This window comes from Gorilla gorilla, chromosome 7, assembly GCF_029281585.2.
Source record: "Gorilla gorilla gorilla isolate KB3781 chromosome 7, NHGRI_mGorGor1-v2.1_pri, whole genome shotgun sequence".
Lineage (NCBI taxonomy): Eukaryota > Metazoa > Chordata > Mammalia > Primates > Hominidae > Gorilla > Gorilla gorilla.
The window spans coordinates 94,070,061-94,088,214 of record NC_073231.2 but is presented as its reverse complement, the minus strand read 5'-3'; the positions used below and the strand labels follow the sequence as shown (position 1 = coordinate 94,088,214).

Genomic DNA, 18,154 nt, shown 5'->3' with positions numbered 1-18,154 from the left:
GAATTAGGCAATTAGGAAAGTGTTGCAATATTCAAGTACAAGTAAAAGAGAGCCTGGTCTAGGAAGGTTACCTTGAAGATGAAAAGGAGGCAGAGGAACTTTTTTATAAACTCAGGGATTTAACATTTTGTGAAAGGCTTTTCAAGTTGTGTTTAAGATTCCATTTCCATTCTCCTAGTGCTCTGCCCCATGAGGTTTGGAGCTCTATCATTGTGCACCCATATACTCATACAAACCCCTATCACAACACCTGCTTGTGTCTCTGATGGTTAAACTATGAACTCCTTGATAACAAATACCTTACTTTTTACTTTTGCATCCTAGGATCTAGCATTCTGCCCCCAGATCTGTATGCACCAAAAATTAAATGGGATTACAATGGTAATAATAATAACTACAACATATTTTATAACTTACAACCCTGTGGCTGTCTACCTCTAAAGTATCACTTGTTTGTTGTTTGAATTTTATTTTGTTCTTCCAGCAAAATGGCCCACCTGTACACTGGTGAGATTCAGCTGTATGAAACCAGACAGTGGATTTCTGAGCTAGAATGGCCTGTGTAGATCATCCTTAATCTTATGTAGTAAAGGCTAGGTTTGTCACCCACTCTTCTGGGCTTCCTGGAAGTTGTTAAGAGCAAGAGCTGTTTCAAAGTTACAATGACACTTGTATCCATGGATATTGCCTACTCATTCTGTAGCCCTGGGCAAGTTGATTAACCCTTCTCAACTTGTTTCCTCATTTGTAAAATGAAGATAATAATACCAATCTTGTAGGCTTGTTGTGATGATTATATGAGCTAATGTGTTAAGGAGATTAGTGCTCTGCCTGGCTTAATAAATGTTTAGCTCTTGGTGTGTTGTTTACATTGAGTATCAGTACTTTCCAGAATGCAGTTTTCAAGCAGTAAAACAATTCCACATTGGTTTTTATCTCTGGGTATGGGGATGGAAGGTAGAATCTAAGAAGACAAAGATAAAAACCTCTAAGTGCTTGCCCAACAGTGGCCTAAATTATCACTCTTACCACCTATTGTACCTTGCTGTATATTTCCTAGAGCTTTCCCAGATGTGCCTGGGAAGCTGCTAATCTTTGCTATATGTGTGATAAAATGAGATTTGTTATCCACCTTTGGAGCACTGGACTTCCTACTGGGTTTCTAGCTGTGTGTGTATATATGGGGGAGAGTAGGGTGGTAAATAACCAGGTAGTAAACCCAGTGGGCAGAAAATGGCAAAATATGATTTGTACAGTTGATTGTGTTATCAACTGGGCATTAATACATGGGTGCCCCACTTAGCGAGCCCTTGTAATTCTATCACTCAGGCTCAGAAAATGTGCCAGGAGCTGTTTGTGTTGACCCTACTGTGTTGAATAAAATAGATGGAAATACAGAATAAAACCATAATAAACAAAGCAACCATGTAGTGATCTCAATAAGTGCAGCAATAGACATGAACTGGGTGCTGTATGTTTGAGTGGTGAAGTAGTCAGGGAAGCCCTCTGTTTCTTTGTCTTACTCAATTCAGGCTGCTATAAAAAAGTGTCGTAGACTGGGTGGCATTTAAAGAGCAGAAATTTCACAGTTTTGGAGGCTAGAAGTCTGAGGTCAGGGTGCCAGCCTGGTGGAGGTCTAGGAAAGATTCTCTTCCAGGCTGTAGACTGCCAACTTCTTGTAGTATACTCACTGCTGGAAAGAGGGATAGAGAGCTCTCTGAGGTCTGTTTTATAAGGGCATCCCATTCATGAGGGCTAATTACCCTCCCAAAGGCCCTACCTCCTAATTTTATCACCTTGGGGTCAGGATTTCAACATATGAATGTTGACAGACACAAACATTCAGTCCATAACATTCTTTGATAGATGAATGGATAAACAAAATGTGGTATATACATGTAATGGGATATTATCTGGTCTTAAAAATGCTACATTCTACACACTGCAACATGGGTGACCATTGAAAATATTAGTATTCTAAATATAAGCCAGACACAAAAGGACAAATATTATAATGAATCTACTTATATGAGTTACCTAGAGTAGTCAAATACATAGAGTAGAATAATAAATTGTACCTTTGAACAATTCAGGGATTAGGGACACAGATCCCCTTGTAGTCAAAAATTGGCATATAACATTTGACTTCCCCAAAACTAACTACCAATAGCCTCCTGTTGACCAGAAGTCTTACCAATAATATAAACAGTTGATTAACCCATATTTGCATGTTATAGGTATTATATACTGTATTCTAACAATAAGTAAGCAAAAGGAAAATGTTATTAAGAAAATCATATGGAAGAAAAATATATTTATTTTTTATTAAGTGGAAGTAAATCATCATAAAGGTCTTCATCCTCTTCATCTTCACTTTGAGTATGTGGAGGAGGAGGAAGCGAAGGGGTTGGTCATGCTGTTTTCAACGGTGGCAGAGGCAGAAGAGGTGCAGGAGGTGGAAGGGGAGGCAGGAGATGCAGGCACACTCATACAGAAATACATTTCTTAATTATTTTGCCTTTTCTCTAAAAATGTGTTTATATGGTATCAATCCTTCCTCCACTGATTGCTTTAGTTTCAGTGCTTGCTTCATAGAAAAGCCCATAGTTTTGAATAAACAGAAGCCTTCTACTAGATTGTCTAATATCAGTTTGTTTTCCAGCACGGCTTCTTTTATGTCTTCTTCCTCATCTGGCACGGTTCAGATGCACTCATCGCTATTCAGTCATTTTCTGTTAATTCTGGTGTGGTATCTGGCAGCTCTTGAATTTCTCCAAGATCCATATCTTGAGTACATTCCCTCTCCTCTTTTTCTTTTCTTCCTTTTTTTTTTTTTTTGCCATATGTACAACCTCTTTCATGGTTTCCTTGATTGGCTGCATCATGAATCCTGTGAAGTCATGCACAACATCTGTGTACACAGTTTTCTCCAGAAAGAATTTATTGTTTCAAGATTGATGGCTTTTTATATAACAATGATGGCATCTTTCATGGTGTGATTCTTCTAGACGCTCATGATTTTCTCTCTATTGGGGATCTGTTCAATAGCACTGGCAATCCTTTCCATAGAGTACCGTGTGTAATGAGCCTTAAAGGTCTTTATGACCCCCTGATAAGATGTTGTGTTTGGGGCCAGGTAGACCACTTTGACACCTTCAGTGTTGGATTTATGGGGTTCTTGGTGACCAAGGAAATTTTCTAATATAAGAAGAACTTTAAAGAACAATAAAAGAAGAACTTGCCTTACTGGCAAGGTACTTCCTGACTTCAGGGACAAAGCATAAATGGAACCAATCAATATTCTCATTGTCCAGACAACTAAAATACTGGCAGCTGGTGTTTATCTTTTCTCTTTAAGGCTTATGGGGTAGCAGCTTTTAGAACATGGGCAGTCCTGACCATAAACCCAACTACATTTGCACACAACAGTAGAGTTAGCCCATTTCTTCCTGCCTGAAAGCTTGGTGCCTGGTTCTCTTCCTTACTAAGAAATGTTCTTTGTGATATTTTTTCCAGAATAGGGCACTTTTTCATCGACATTAAAACCATATACAGGCAACTATGTTTTCTTCTCAGTGATTTTCTTCAAGACATCTAAGAACTAATCTGCTTCGTTATCAGCAGAAGCTACTTATCCTGTTATTTTGACATTTTGTAAGCCAAACCTTTTTCTAAAATTATCAAACCATCCTTTCCTGGCATTTAATTCTCCAGCTTTAGAACCTTCACCTTCGTTTTGCTTTAGTTTTGGCATGTAATGACTTCAGTTTTTCTCAAATCATGTTATAATCTATAGACAAGGCTTTCTTAGAGTAATCCTGCACCCACATACAAGCTCCTTTTTCAACTGGAGATTAAAAGGTTATTTTGCAAAAAGTGCAAGGCTTTTATGCCTACTGGCATAGCTGCAGCAACACTTCATGGACTTCCTTATCTTTCTTTCCTTTTTTTTTTTTTAACAATGGTCCTTACTCTGAATTCATTTACCTTGAAATGACGGGTAGCCTCAGCTGCAGACATCAATCTGTGCTACAAGTGAAGCAATTCACAAGCAATTCAACTGTTTCTTGTAATGCCATGACTTTCATCTACTTCTGAGGAGTGCTTCCAGCATCACTAGCAGCACTTTGTATGGGTCCCATGGTATTATTCAAGGTTTATGGTATTGCAGTAAACACAATAAAAATACGTGAGAACTGCAAGAGATCACTTTTTACTGAGATATGCAATTAAGTGGAGAGACAACTTCTCACACAGAGATGATTTGCATCACATAGCGTTTTCAGCAGATACAACATTTGGGCTCACTGCAATAGCAACAGGAGGTGGCTACGATATTATCACAGTAGTACAATACGTACTACAGTTAATTTTATGCAGTTATTATTTAACACTGCATCTTTGTGTTTATTTACATTTCTCTCAACTAGGAATAACACCGTATATAGTCTGTGTTTGTGTGCCTAAGTTTTAATACGTTTTAACTTTTTATAATAGATTTGTGTATATTTTTTGGTAGTAAATGATAAAATAGATGAGTTACCACATATGTTTTATACATTCATGACATATCTAAATTTTAGAGTTTTTTGATATTTCCAGGGTATATGGTTCATCTGTGAGGTTTTTCAAATTGTTGAAACTTTCCCCAAAATTTTCCAGTGTATTTAATGAAAAAATATACATATAAATGGATTGAAACCCATGTTGTTCAGCAGTCAACTGTAGTTACCAGAGGCTGGGAGAAGCAATAATGTGGAGTCACTATTTAATGATCACAGTAAGTCTTTATTTAATGTCATCATAGATACGCTCTTGAAAACTTCATCTTTAAGTGAAATGATGTGTAACATAACCAATTTTATCATAGGCTAATTGATACAAGTAAGAGTTAAGTTCCTACAGCATATTTCTGGTCACAAAAACCATCACCAGACTTCTAAATAAAGACCAAAACACTTCTGATATTAAACATTGAAATAAATGTAAGCTATAGATAACATTTAAGATTAATAAAAAGTAAGATAATTATGTATCCAATTATTCCAGCTTAGAATCACAGATGGCCAGAGCCTATCCAGCAGCTTAGGGCACAAGGCGTGAACAGACCTTGGACAGGATGCCATCCCCTTGCAGGGCGCACTCACACCCTCCCTCACTCTGACTGGGATCATTTAGACATGCGGTTTCCTAACAGGCACATCTCTGGGATGTAGGAGGACACCTAAATACCCAGAGAAAACTCACACAAACATGGGGAGAGCATGCAATCTCCACACAAACAGTGGCCCCAGCTGGGAATTTATCTTTTTTATCATCATCATCATAACGAAACCACATTGAGTAAAACATTATTTGAGGACTTTTCTATATATAGTTTCAGTTTGGGGTGATGAAAAAGTTCAAGAATGGATGGTAGTGCTGATTGTATAACAGTGTCAGTGTACTTAACACCATCAAAGTGCATCCTTGAAAATTGTTAAAATGATAAATTTAGGTTATGTATTTTTTTTACCACAATTAAAAAAAAGACAACTTACTCTAGTTGGGCAATGAGAGAGATGGTAGCAATATGAAAGCACAGAGGCCAGCTGGAGAATCTTGTAGTTTCTTGTGGAAAATGATTGTTTCCTTGACAAAGGAGTGGCAGCAGAAATAAGTATTTCCATTCGAGATAAAATTGTAGCTAAAACCTGATGATGGATTGGATATCGATGATGAGGAAAAAGAAAAAAGAATGACTGATATCGATTATGAGGAAAAAGAAGAAGTGAAGAATGCTGTATTTTTTATTTAAACAGCAGTGTGATCTCAGAGTCTGGACATTTGGCTGAGGTCAGAGTTACAGTTAAATGGTGTGTCATAGGTGCATAGATTGTATTTAAGTGATTAATTTTAGAGAAGATAACCAAGGTTGCTGGTCAGCTGTAGATACTAGCAACCTTGAGACTATAGTAAGAAAGTGCTGTTAAAGAATAAAGTGAGAAGAAAGGGTGTCTCTGGCAAAGAAGGTTTCAGTGGTTTTTTAAACTGTAAAACTGAAATGGCCGTAAGTGAAATACTCTAGCATAGAAATAAGAATATTAATTAGGCTGGGCAAATTGGACCATGCAAGGCTGTTTTGCACTGGCAATTAGAGAAGCCCTTAGAAGTAGGATTTAGTGTTATACCCAGAACATATGCAGCCACAGCTCAGTGCCCTTTCGTGGTGCAAAACAGGGTGTTTTGTTTGCATAAAAACTGAACATTCTTGGTTATTGTAGGTATCTTTTCAGACAGTCTGCCTTCTCATTTTTTTTAACATGAATAGGGTCTCCTAGGCTTTCCAGCATACAGACAGGCAGCTGGGTCTCCTCTCTCTAAAAGGCAGTCTAAATTAACAGAGCCAAGCTTGGTGTCAGTCAAGTCTCTATTTGAATACTGATTCCTCCTTTTACTATCGATGTGTCCTTGAGCAAGTTACGTATTTTTTCTGGGGTTTTATTTCATCATTACAGAGGTTATAGTGCTGAATATGAGAACTTACTATAAGGATTAAAGATAATGCATGTAAATTGCCTGGTACATAATGGGCAGTAAAGGCATGCTAGCAGTTGTTTTTATGGAGACCTGCTGGGAGTGGAACTGGAGGTTCAATGTGACCAAAGAACAGATTCTGTGGAGGAAAGCAGCAAGGGAATAGTTTGAGAGACAAAATCATACATGGCTTGGAAGGCATTCTAAGAAATTGTTTCTGTAGGATATGGGCAGCTTCAGTAGTGCATGATGGAAAAGGAAAAGCTTAAGAATTGTCATAGTCAGAATAGAATCTAATATCTAGATATTGATAAACTGCTTTCTCACCTTTTCAGGAGAGTAAGTGTGGCACATTGGAGAGAATTTAAGGAAATAGCTTCTTTTTTAGAAATAAAGTAGTTTCTATCAGCTTTATGATCTCTACACTTTTTATTGCACATCTTAATTTTTAAAACATGTACCCTGTTTTACTTATAATTATATTCACTAAATCACTAAAATTATGTATATTGTAGAACATTATAATAGAAATATTAAGGTGAACTAAAGATGTGTTTTAAAATAATTTTTATTTTTTATTTATGAATTATATTTACATTGTTTTGCTCTTATTAGAAATGTTATTAATCATTTTTTTGAGAGTTCTTTGACTGACTCTTCCTTATTCTTCTTTAAAATGCTGATTTAACTCTTTGAAATACAGCAATTTCAAGATCAGTTTATTTATAATCTTTATCTTAAAAATAGTCATAGCCAAAAATGACACCACACAGGATCCTGGAGAAGTTGCATCATTAGCTGGTTATAAATCATGAGCCTTATTTTTTAATGCTATCCCTCAATTCTGTAAAGGCTTTTGGTAAAATTCAGCAGGTAAATTACCATTTTCTCTGATGTCTATCAGTTCATTCTAAAAACCAAGCAAAAGGTGTTGCATTTTTATATTTTTAACAAATGGGCTTAAAACCCTCTGCAACTGTTCTTTTGGCAGATTATTTTACAGATGGAAAATTCTGTTGCTGGGATTTTAAAGTAGGGAATTATGACAGTTGGAATAGGTCATGAATTTCTATCTTTCTGAGTGTAATGTCATGTGATGATAGAAACATTTCCAAACATCTGTCTTTAAAAATAGTTGGCATGGCATATCTTTCCTTGAAAAACAATTTTCTCTTGCATTGCAAAAACATCACTTTTATCTTGATGGTACAGATTAAAAGATTTTTGTTTCTCATATCCCAAAATAGCTATTGAATAGCACACTATTTGCAGCTACTTGTCTTCACAGAAAAGGACAGCACTTTTGTCTTTTCGTAAAAGAAAATACATAACTCATTTAAGTTTGACAACTTTTAAGTACCTTGCTATGAAATAACCAGCAAACATCTATATAGCACAAAATATTTTCTTAGTCACTCCCCATCATATTTGAAAGTATTATAAAATTTCTTTTCTGTAAGATGATATAATTCATAAATCCATGTAACCTGGCACAGAAAAATAGCTATATGTTGTATTGTGCCTGTTGAGGTGACAATGTGAAACTCTTTGCACTGTGGAACTCCAGCTCCTCCTTTAGGACATCTAGTGGTGATGAATGTATGAAGTTTGGTTAGTCTGTATATTAAGTAAAAGTCAAGTTTATTTCTTCTTATATTAGGTTTAATCTACAGTTATGCTCATGCATGCATGTGTGGATGTGCGCATTTTATAAAATGTTCTGGTATTGGCCGGGCACAGTAGCTCATGCCTGTAATCCCAGCACTTTGGGAGGACGAGGTGGGTGGATCACGAGGTCAAGAGATCGAGACCATCCTGGCCAACATGTTGAAACTCGTCTCTACTAAAAATACAAAAAAATTGCTGGCCGTGGTGGCAGGCACCTATAGTCCCACCTACTCGGGAGGCTGAGGCAGGAGGATCCCTTGAACCCAGGTGACAGAGGTTGAAGTGAGCCAAGATTACACCACTGCACTCCAGCCTAGTGACAGAGCGAGACTCTGTCTCAAAAAAAAAAAAAAAAGTTCTGGTATTTTGTACCTTCATCTCAGTGGGACAATTTGCACCCCCCACTTTGCAGGTTTAATTGAGATTAATTTCTTTTTTGTATTTTTGGTGTCAATGAAACTGAATCTGCTCCCAGTAAATAAAGGCGAGTTGAGTCTGTAACTCACATGACAGACTCAAGTAAGTGCTTTTAGAACATTTACCTGGTGCATTGTTCAGCATTTCTCTTCACTTGGCTAGTGTGAAAAGACACAAATTTGAGAGGGATTTTACTGTTTTGAGTTTTTAGGTAATTGTGATATAAAGTAGAATCATGTCAATGATTATTACAGGTAGTTAGTTTTTTGGTAATTATTTCTGTCTACTTCAGAAACATAGGGGTTGTGGTATCATATACATGCTTTGTTATTGTTTATTGTTGGTTGTGTTTTGCTTTTATTTTGGTCTTGTTTTGTCACCATTTATGTGTGTGTGTGTATGTGCATGTACACTATAAATCTTTCTTTAAAAAATCTAAAAAACTTAGAAGAAAAAAAAACAGTAAAATCTGAGCAGATGGCATATCATAGTCTTCTGCAACTTTCCAGCCTGCTGACTAGCACATAATGGAATTTCAGGTAAGGGCACTGCTCTCTTTTTAACACTGGGGCTCAGCCATTACCGTTTGAGGGGTTTTGCTCCCACAGCTACTAAGTACGAAGTGTAACTCACTTTATGCAGATTGGAAAACCTCTCCACAGCATTGACACCATAAGTAATTGGCTTCTATCATAAATGAGTTTCCTGTTAAGGTATAAAATATGATCATTACGGTCATCACAACTTTTAGTATAACTCAGCTGTTTTCATCTCTTCCTGTCCAAATGACCTTTGCCTCTTAATTGATAAGATGTTTAGTGGAGTAACTTTTGGTTGTTTCACTATTTCCTTTCCATTTCAAGAAGCCATTAAAGAGATGGTAAAATTCTAAGTGAATTGAATTATATTTGTGCAATTTCGTACACTAATCCATTCATACTGGGGATGGGATGGTGATTTAGAGCCCATTTAGGTTTTTGAATGAAGAAAAAGGCTAATTTCTGCCTTGTGAACTTATCCTATGAATCTTCAATTTGACCAATTCTGAATGATTACTCCAACGTGAGTTTAATTTTTTGGCTAATAGGTAGTTATAATTCACATTTATAGCCATTTTTAGACGAGAAAATGTAGGCCACAAATCCTGCCACTTTTTAAAACCAGTAAGTATATGGTATTTCTGGAAAAAAAGTCCTTAAGCTGTTACTGCCTTTGCTGATGATACCACAAAATAGAGGGGCCATCACCTTTTAGTTGTTAGTTAATTTTACTTTGTAACAAAATTTAGCCAGTGCGTTTATAAGTCTCATACTGAAAAATGGAAATTAATGTTTTATAACATTGAGAAGTTATCTGTTAAAATGCATTCTTTCAGTTGAATTTCATCTGAGAAAGTCGGTTAATTATATCAGAATATATTTTAAACATCATAGATTTAAACATTTTGTTAGTATGTTAAAATTTGAGGTGAGGTCAGTAATTTAAAAAAATTGTTTCCCAAAATAATAAAAATGTTTACATAATCAAGTAAATGGAAGAGATTCTTACTAAATAAATGCTATAAAATAAATTTATCACCTTTGCACTTTTCTATTCATATGAGTACTGTACTTTGGATCATATAATCACAGGGTACAAGGAACTTGCATTTGCCATACCACATTAGGTGGAAATTAACTATACTTGAAATAACCTGAAATAACTAATTCAGTCACAAATAGGCATTGTGGACTGGCAAAGTGATTTTTCAGATTAAATAAAATCCTAACACAGCCTTCCTTATATTCCCCTTCAATTATTTCTATAATTTCTAAAATGTATCTCTTCTAGCCCTAATATATTCAGTGGTTTAATCACCTATTCACTTATTCCATTTTTTTTTTTTTGGTGGGGGAAAGGATGTCTGCAATTAATCAGAGTCAGTATTTCAAGATGTTTTCTCTATATGTTATGTCCTATCAGTGGAGAAGTTTAAAAATTGTTCTTGCATTTGTGTTTCATCGAAGCAAATGAATAACGGTATCTAGCTTTATATTAAGACATTGATAAACTTACTAGCTTCAAGGCTAGAGGGAATTTTATTTCTCTAGGTTGTAGTATTGGCCTGAAGGAATAAATAAGGATACATGTTTTAAAAAATTACTGCTTAGATTTGCTCTTAGTGGTGAGAAATTCTACTGTCTCCATTTTTTATATAATCATTTTTCAGGATACTGCTTAATATATGTGGGTGAATAACTGAGTCAATTAACGTAGGTTTTCACAGTATGGGCACATGAAATATTAGTGACAAAGTCATTTTTGTCACTAATATTTATGAATTAATGAATTCATTAGTGAATTTTGCTGAAATTTTGTTTGCCTGTCCTGATTTATACTATAATCTAGTAAAGGCAATATCTGTTGGCACAACATTTAATATTTAAGTGTTTACCTTTTATTGCTGGATATATCGTCTTACTCTGCAGAGAACAACAGTCTTCTGGTTGTTCCTCCAACTGAATAATCACTAAGTGCTGAAAATTGGTTTTGTCTACCAGGTAGCAAGATGTTTGAATGAGTTAGTAAAACAGGAATGTAATTCAAGGTGAGATTTTATTGTTTCATTTGAGGTTGGTTGTTCCAGAGATAATGAGATGGGGTAAGTCCCAGATAGTAAAGAGTCAAAGTTTGCCTTAAAGGAACTTGTTTGTCCCTTGATATTTTTTCAGTGTTCTCAAAAGCACTTCTCAATCCAGTGAGCACAAAATGAAGAAAACATAACAAAAATCAGTTTGCCAAATGTATGACACCTTCTTTATTTGCTTTTGGATTTGGGGAGTTTTCAAGCACTCTGATTCCTTACCCCGTGTTGTTTGTCTTTCCTGACAGCTATGACTAGTTCAACCTCACCTATTTTTAATATTGCCCTATCCCAAAGACAAATCTTAAGTTGAACAGGAACGATTTTAAGAACTCAGGATAGTTGGTAAGCATAAAATAATAGTATGACTTACTGAGCAAGAATTATGCTAAGGGCTTTGTGTATTCTCAGTTAATCCTAACATCACCCCTACAAATTGTATATCATTCATCCAAGTGCACACAAGAATGGATAATTCTTTAACTATTCATAATGTGCATTTGAGAACATTGAAAAGACATTAAGGTGCAACCAGTCTCAAGAGACAAATTTAGTATTTGCAATAATCCAGGAGATGAAGTATTTTAAGACAATGATGAAAACAGGGATATACTTCAAATCAAAACATACGAGGATGGAAGGGTATGGTATAATCTGTGATATATATGTATATATCTTTACAGATACACATACATACATATATATTTATATCTCAAAATTTATTTTTAAGAACAGTGAAAAAGATGCAAAGACTACATGCCAAGTCATTAACCTTGGATAGCAGAATACTAGGGTAAGGGGAAAGATACATTTTCAAATATTACTTAATAGATTTAATTTTTTATCAAAAAAGATATTATAAGTTTGTAATTTGGAAGGAAGGTTTGCTTCCTAGGTGACAAATCAATCTTGATTAGCCAGAAAACAAACCTTGACCATAAAATGGTAGAACTCATAGCTTTCCCAATATTTTACAATTAAAAATAATGATCCACTCTTCAGTCATTCAGAAAGAACTCCCTTTCATAAGTGACAGTGTAAAAGAAAACTTGAAGAAAAATCTCAATTCATTTTTTACATTATTTTAAAACATTTGTTTGAAAGGCTAATGCATAAATCAAATATGTGTTTTTTATTCTGTTCATTATGCACTTAACATTTACATATTTTATAGTTCCTCTATCTGTACATAAGTCATAGGGTTTATTGTTAATGGTTTTCTCTTTTCTTTCCTCATAAACGTAATTGCCTGTAGCTTAGCACCCATGAGTAACCTAGCAACAAGTCAGCTCTCTAGCAAGTAAGAAATGAATGCAAACAAAGTGTTATGGAAAAAGCATTCAGTTTAAGAATATTGGTGCATGTATGTTATTAAAAATCAAGATACAACGTTCTAATTTTGAGACATTACGTAACAATACGTATTGACTTTCATATTAAATAATATTGCCTGCCTTCTTCATTCAGAAAAAAAGTGGAGTCTACTTCAGACTGCACCACTGTTAACTAGGAAACTGAATATTCATATTTTCCCTGGCAGTCTGTTCATTACAGATTAGATGAGAAGAGTGTCTTGGCATGGTTTTACTATATGGTACATGAGTTTACTAGATTAGGTTTCACTAATACACCTTCCTGACAGTGATGCATTGCTCATTTCTTAAATAGTTTTAGAATAAATTTTGGGTTTTTTTTTATTTTCAAGGGGATGTGCTTATGGTACTGTTCTTTTGAGGTGGTCAGTTTTTGGAAATACCATGAAAAATTCCACTTTGTGTTTCACATTTTAAGACTTTGATACATTTAATACTAGTTTCTTTTGGTGAAATTTAACTTCTATATCTGCTGGTTATTTTCACTGGGAAAATATGTCTCCCGTTTTAGAAGTTGAAGTTCATAAAGGAAGAATATCAGTTATTTGGGAAAAACTACAATTTCATAGGATAGTCATTTATGTGATAAATAGACAGAGGTAGGAAGGGTAACACATGCTGGCAAATACCTTTCACTAAATAGCAAGGCTTCTATTTTTATGCCAGGGACAGAATTACTTGGCCCTTATCAATTTGAGAGGTAGTTCACTAAACTCCAAGAAATCTTAGAGCCCTATAGAAGACTGAGGTAAAGGACAGCAGGATGGGATGTGGCCTGAACATATGATTGTGCATTTAAAATGAATCCATAGCGTTGTAAAACTGGAAAGCATCTGCTCCCTGGTGGAGATATATGTTTTTTTCCAAATGCCCTGCGTTTTAAAATTTAACCTTAAATGACTCCGAATTTTTGCTCCAATCACAATTAGAATGTGAATTCAACTATGATTTCTTTCTCTGTCCTCCCAGAGCCCCCTTCACCAGGGAAGGTGGGGGATAAAAATCATGAGACCCTTAAAGAGAGGTCTAAACACTCTTAAGATGATAGCTGGATTTCTTCTACAGGTGAAAAACTTGGTTACTTGTGTGATTTAGATTAAAGTGAGTCACCATAAATAAATGAAGAAAGAATATTCTTTACATGGTAAAGTCATCAAAAGATACCTAGCTACGATTGGATAGAATGGTTTTATGGAATTTACACCCAAAGTGTCGTAGAGTAACATGGTTTATCTGTAAAGATGCTACACGTCATAGCTGGAGTCACTGGTCAATTTCAGGAAGACGGCTTTTTTAATGTGGTATATGCACATTGACTGCCCTTTGCAACATAAACGTCTCAGTGGAGTCATACTGTTGAAAAAGCATCCTTCATTTTGGGAGGTTGAGGTCCTAGAGGACAGGGATAATCTTACTTAAGTTTTTATCCAGTATTTGCTATAGTATGTTATACATTATAAGCTTGCAACAAATAATTACTCTTTTTTTAATTAACATTAGAAGGTATGTCAAAAAGATCCATAACAGTCGCTGCAATTATATTAAAATAACCTAACCTACATAATATATATATTACAAAAAGATCAAACACGTAAAATACTGTATGCCCTTGTGGAGAAAATGTTCAAAACTCTATTATAGATATACATTAATTACCAGAAAATTATTGTTAAATTGTAAAATTGATCTAAAAGAAACTGTACTTGTTATTGCAGGTTTGGTTACAAAAGTACGGCTACCTTCCACCGACTGACCCCAGAATGTCAGTGCTGCGCTCTGCAGAGACCATGCAGTCTGCCCTAGCTGCCATGCAGCAGTTCTATGGCATTAACATGACAGGAAAAGTGGACAGAAACACAATTGAGTAAGTAATGGCTCCCATCCTCCTTTCTTTTTGGTCCTTGAGCCAAACTAAGTAGTCTGGAAAACTTTATATGAACTCCACCAACCAGAAATGGAGTAATTTGTCTCATGAACTTTCTTTGGAATTATATAACCTAATTTAACCCCACTCCTCCAATATTTCATAAGATATTTAAGGCCCAATGTCAGGTTTGCTTACCTGATTTTAGCAACATAGTTTCAAAGTAGTAAAGAAAATATGAATGAGATGTTGAGGTAGGTGTACAGTTGAAGCCACTACAAAAAGAGTGACCATGAGCAACAGAGGTGGGTTATGTGACTGATGAGAATATATTGTACACATGGCTTCCCAAATCTCTGTTCATTGGTATCATATTAGGAGCTTGAAATTGGCCAAATGGAAATATCTACACCCTGGAAACTAGGAAACAACACAAATTAGGGCTCTTATTTTGGGTAGGAGGGGCAGCGTCAGAGAGCCAGTTAACAGTTTACTAACTCCCCACTGCTGACGGTTCTAAATCAAAGATAGGTTTCTCTGGAAAGTTACTTCTTTCAATTTCTTGTTATCAAAGGGCTTGTTCTTATTTTTTAATAATTTTGCTTTTTAACGATTGGTTCATCAATCATTCATTTATTTATTCAGCTCTTTATTGGGTGCTTTATCTGTGAAAGATAAAGCATGTTAAGATTCAGAAGGCATAATCTCTTCATCAAAGGAGCTTAATTCTTATCTTCTGCATAGATAGACATAATCGCAAATGGTATTACCACAGGTACACAGTAAGTTTCGTAAGATTATGAAACAGCATTACTTTTCTGGACAGCAAAGGAAGAAGTGATTAATTTTTTTCAGTAGAGGGAAAAATTATTTGTGTTTTTAGAATCCTTGATACTCACAAAGTTTACATTTTTTTGATACTTAGTTTGATCATGGTACATCAACCTTCCACAATAGGAAAGACAAGCATGCATTTTTCTCTGCTTTCTCAAATAGAGGAACTAAATGTCAAAGGCTAAGTGAACTTCAGAGTAGTTGCAGAACCCGTCTTTTGACATTTGATCTGGGGAACTTGCCCTGCTATATACCTTGAGAAAAGACATACTGTTTTTCTTTTTAAACCTTAAATACCTGGATTATCTAGACTTAGACATCCTTAATTAATTCTGACATATCAAACTAATTTAATACATAATTTCGAAATTTTGCCATCTAAGTTTGCAACATGATGTTAGTCATAATTTTTCTATTTTATCAACACAGGAAAACCTTTATAAATAATAAAAGCTTTGAGATTAAACTTCAAAGCAGTTTGGAAACATAAATACATTACCTCCCCTAGTACTTTTGAGAGATGCATAAATATTAACTTTGATCTACGTCTTGGAAAACAGAATCAAGAATAAAAAGAATGTGTTCTGCCACAATTAGAAACTTGTTTTAAATATTGGGAATAGAGTTTTGGTATTTTGGACCTGCTGCCCTCTAATCACTGCAATTCTCTCTGAATGCTATAATATCATTTTAAGGCATAATATGCCCCTTGCCTTAAATAAATATAGTTTTAAGTTAACAAGCAAAAGCCTCCAGCAAATCCTGTGTTTTGCTGCCACGTATAGTACCAAATTCCATTTAAATTGTACTCCTCATCACAGCATTTTACAAAGTGCTGTGGACAGCGTTCTTGTTCTTAATGGAGAGCTGTTAGCTTCTGATTCACTTTCTTGGAAAATATGACGCAATTCATAAAAATACAAATAAATTGAGGACTTGGGAAACAAATTAGTTCACATTGTTTGAAGGTCTAACTTGACTAGTGCCAGAATAATAAGGAAGTATGTAATACTTATTACTAGTTATTAAATTTAAGAAAGTGGAGTCCTAGAAAAGGTACATTTCCGCAAGTTTTGTGAGCTCCTGTTGGTCATTGGAAGGACTTGGGATGGAAACGTTTGTTTTCCGAAAGTGGCTGGAGGAAGGTTTTTGTGAGGAGGTAATGGAAGAGTAATGTGCACAGGTTTTATTTGGGCCCTTCATATGGAAAGGGGTCTGAACAGTTTGCTGTTCTCTGGCAGGAGGATGTAAAAAATGTGGAGGAATAGAGAAGGACACAGGCCTTTTTTGGGGCACAGAGTTGCTCAGATTCCAGACCAGTAAAAATGATGGTGTCAGTGCGTGGGAGTTAAAGTAGCATTTCTGTGATAGGGCATTATAGAGAAAAGATCAACTATATAGGCAGCCCATAATTTAAAATCAAAGGGACTTTTTTCCTTGTTTGTTTTGGTTTGGAGCTGTATTGTTTTTGTTTTTATTTGAACAAAGCCATGTTCTAATTCAGGTTTGGATTTTTCTTGGTGTCTTTTTAGGAATTGGTAGTGCATCTTTCCCTTCAGAGTATTACAACTGGCAGTTATTTCTAGGTGAAACAACTAAAGCCTTGTTAACTCCTCCTCATCTTCCCTTCCTAGCCTGCCATGCCTCCTCTGCTCCCTGTGTCTGCTTGGAGACTTCATTCTCATTGTCACTTGAACTAGAAACCCGGTGGCTTCATTTGCTTCCTGCCTATTTTTTTCTGCTGTCGCATCTCTACTCTTAAGGTGTTATTGATCAAGGTACTCAGCTGAAATAGTGTACTATTTTTGGAAGTATAATCCCCATCATCATGATATTAAAGCTATCATCTGTGCTTTTGTAATCTTGAATGTGTGGTAACAATCCATGCTGAAATCACACTCTGTTATATTACGGTCAAATTATAAGGTATGAATTTTTATCTGACACTTATTACATAAAATATGGACTATAGTTATAGATCCAAATTATTCCTCAGTATTAATATAATGTCTTAACCATTTTCGATGCTATCAACTCTTGTCTAATTTTAGACTCTTGTCAAGATCAATTGTTTTTATATTAAATAATTATATCCTTTTTTGGCAGATAGACATGGGATGCATTGAATCTGTAATTACTGGGTAATTAAAAGTAATGATGACAATTGCGGTAATCCCTATATTATGTTGAAGAAATTAACCATTTTCAAACACTAAATTAAGGTATTACCTTAAATGTCATATAATATTGCCTTAATATTAATTAACAATGGTATTAGAGATCATAATAAATACTTATTCCCTCCCACAGAATGAGTTCATCAGTGATTCTTTTAAATTATAGATGCATAGCTAATTTTTGGAAGCAAGCTCCCCTAAATTCTTTAATGAATGGAGCAATCTGTATTATACATAAAATGTATATATTTTGCAAGGAAACAAAAAAATAGCAAGGCAATAAAGAAAATGAGTCTGATATGTTTTATAATTTTAATAGTAATTTTTTCATGTTAGTTTATCTTTTATATGTGCACAGTGGCATGCACTCAAGTGTGCTTGGTGAAATATTTCTTTTTTAAATTATTTTAAATTATTATGGATATATAATAGTCCTATATATTTATAGGGTACTTGTTATGTTTTGATACAGGCATACAGTACATAATGATCAAATCAGGGTAGTTGGGGTATCTGTCACCTCAAGCATTTGCCATTTATTTGTGTTAAGATCATTCCAATCTTACTCTTTTAGTTAAATATGCAATAAATTGTTTTTAACTGTAGTCACCCTAGTGCGCTATTTACTACTATCTCTTATTCATTGTATCTAACTACATTTTGTACCCATTAGCCACACCTT

The 18,154-nt window shown here is 35.0% G+C and overlaps 1 protein-coding gene across 2 annotated transcripts in view; it reads left to right on the top strand.

The window, feature by feature from the left end:
• The window catches only part of MMP16 (matrix metallopeptidase 16), a 287,063-nt gene that overhangs the window by 116,154 nt on the left and 152,755 nt on the right, over positions 1-18,154 (top strand). For both annotated transcript variants that reach the window (XM_004047251.5, XM_055349690.2), the window contains exon 2: positions 14,313-14,461. In XM_004047251.5, coding sequence (XP_004047299.1) covers positions 14,313-14,461 — 149 coding nt within the window. The remainder of the gene's footprint in view (positions 1-14,312; positions 14,462-18,154) is intronic.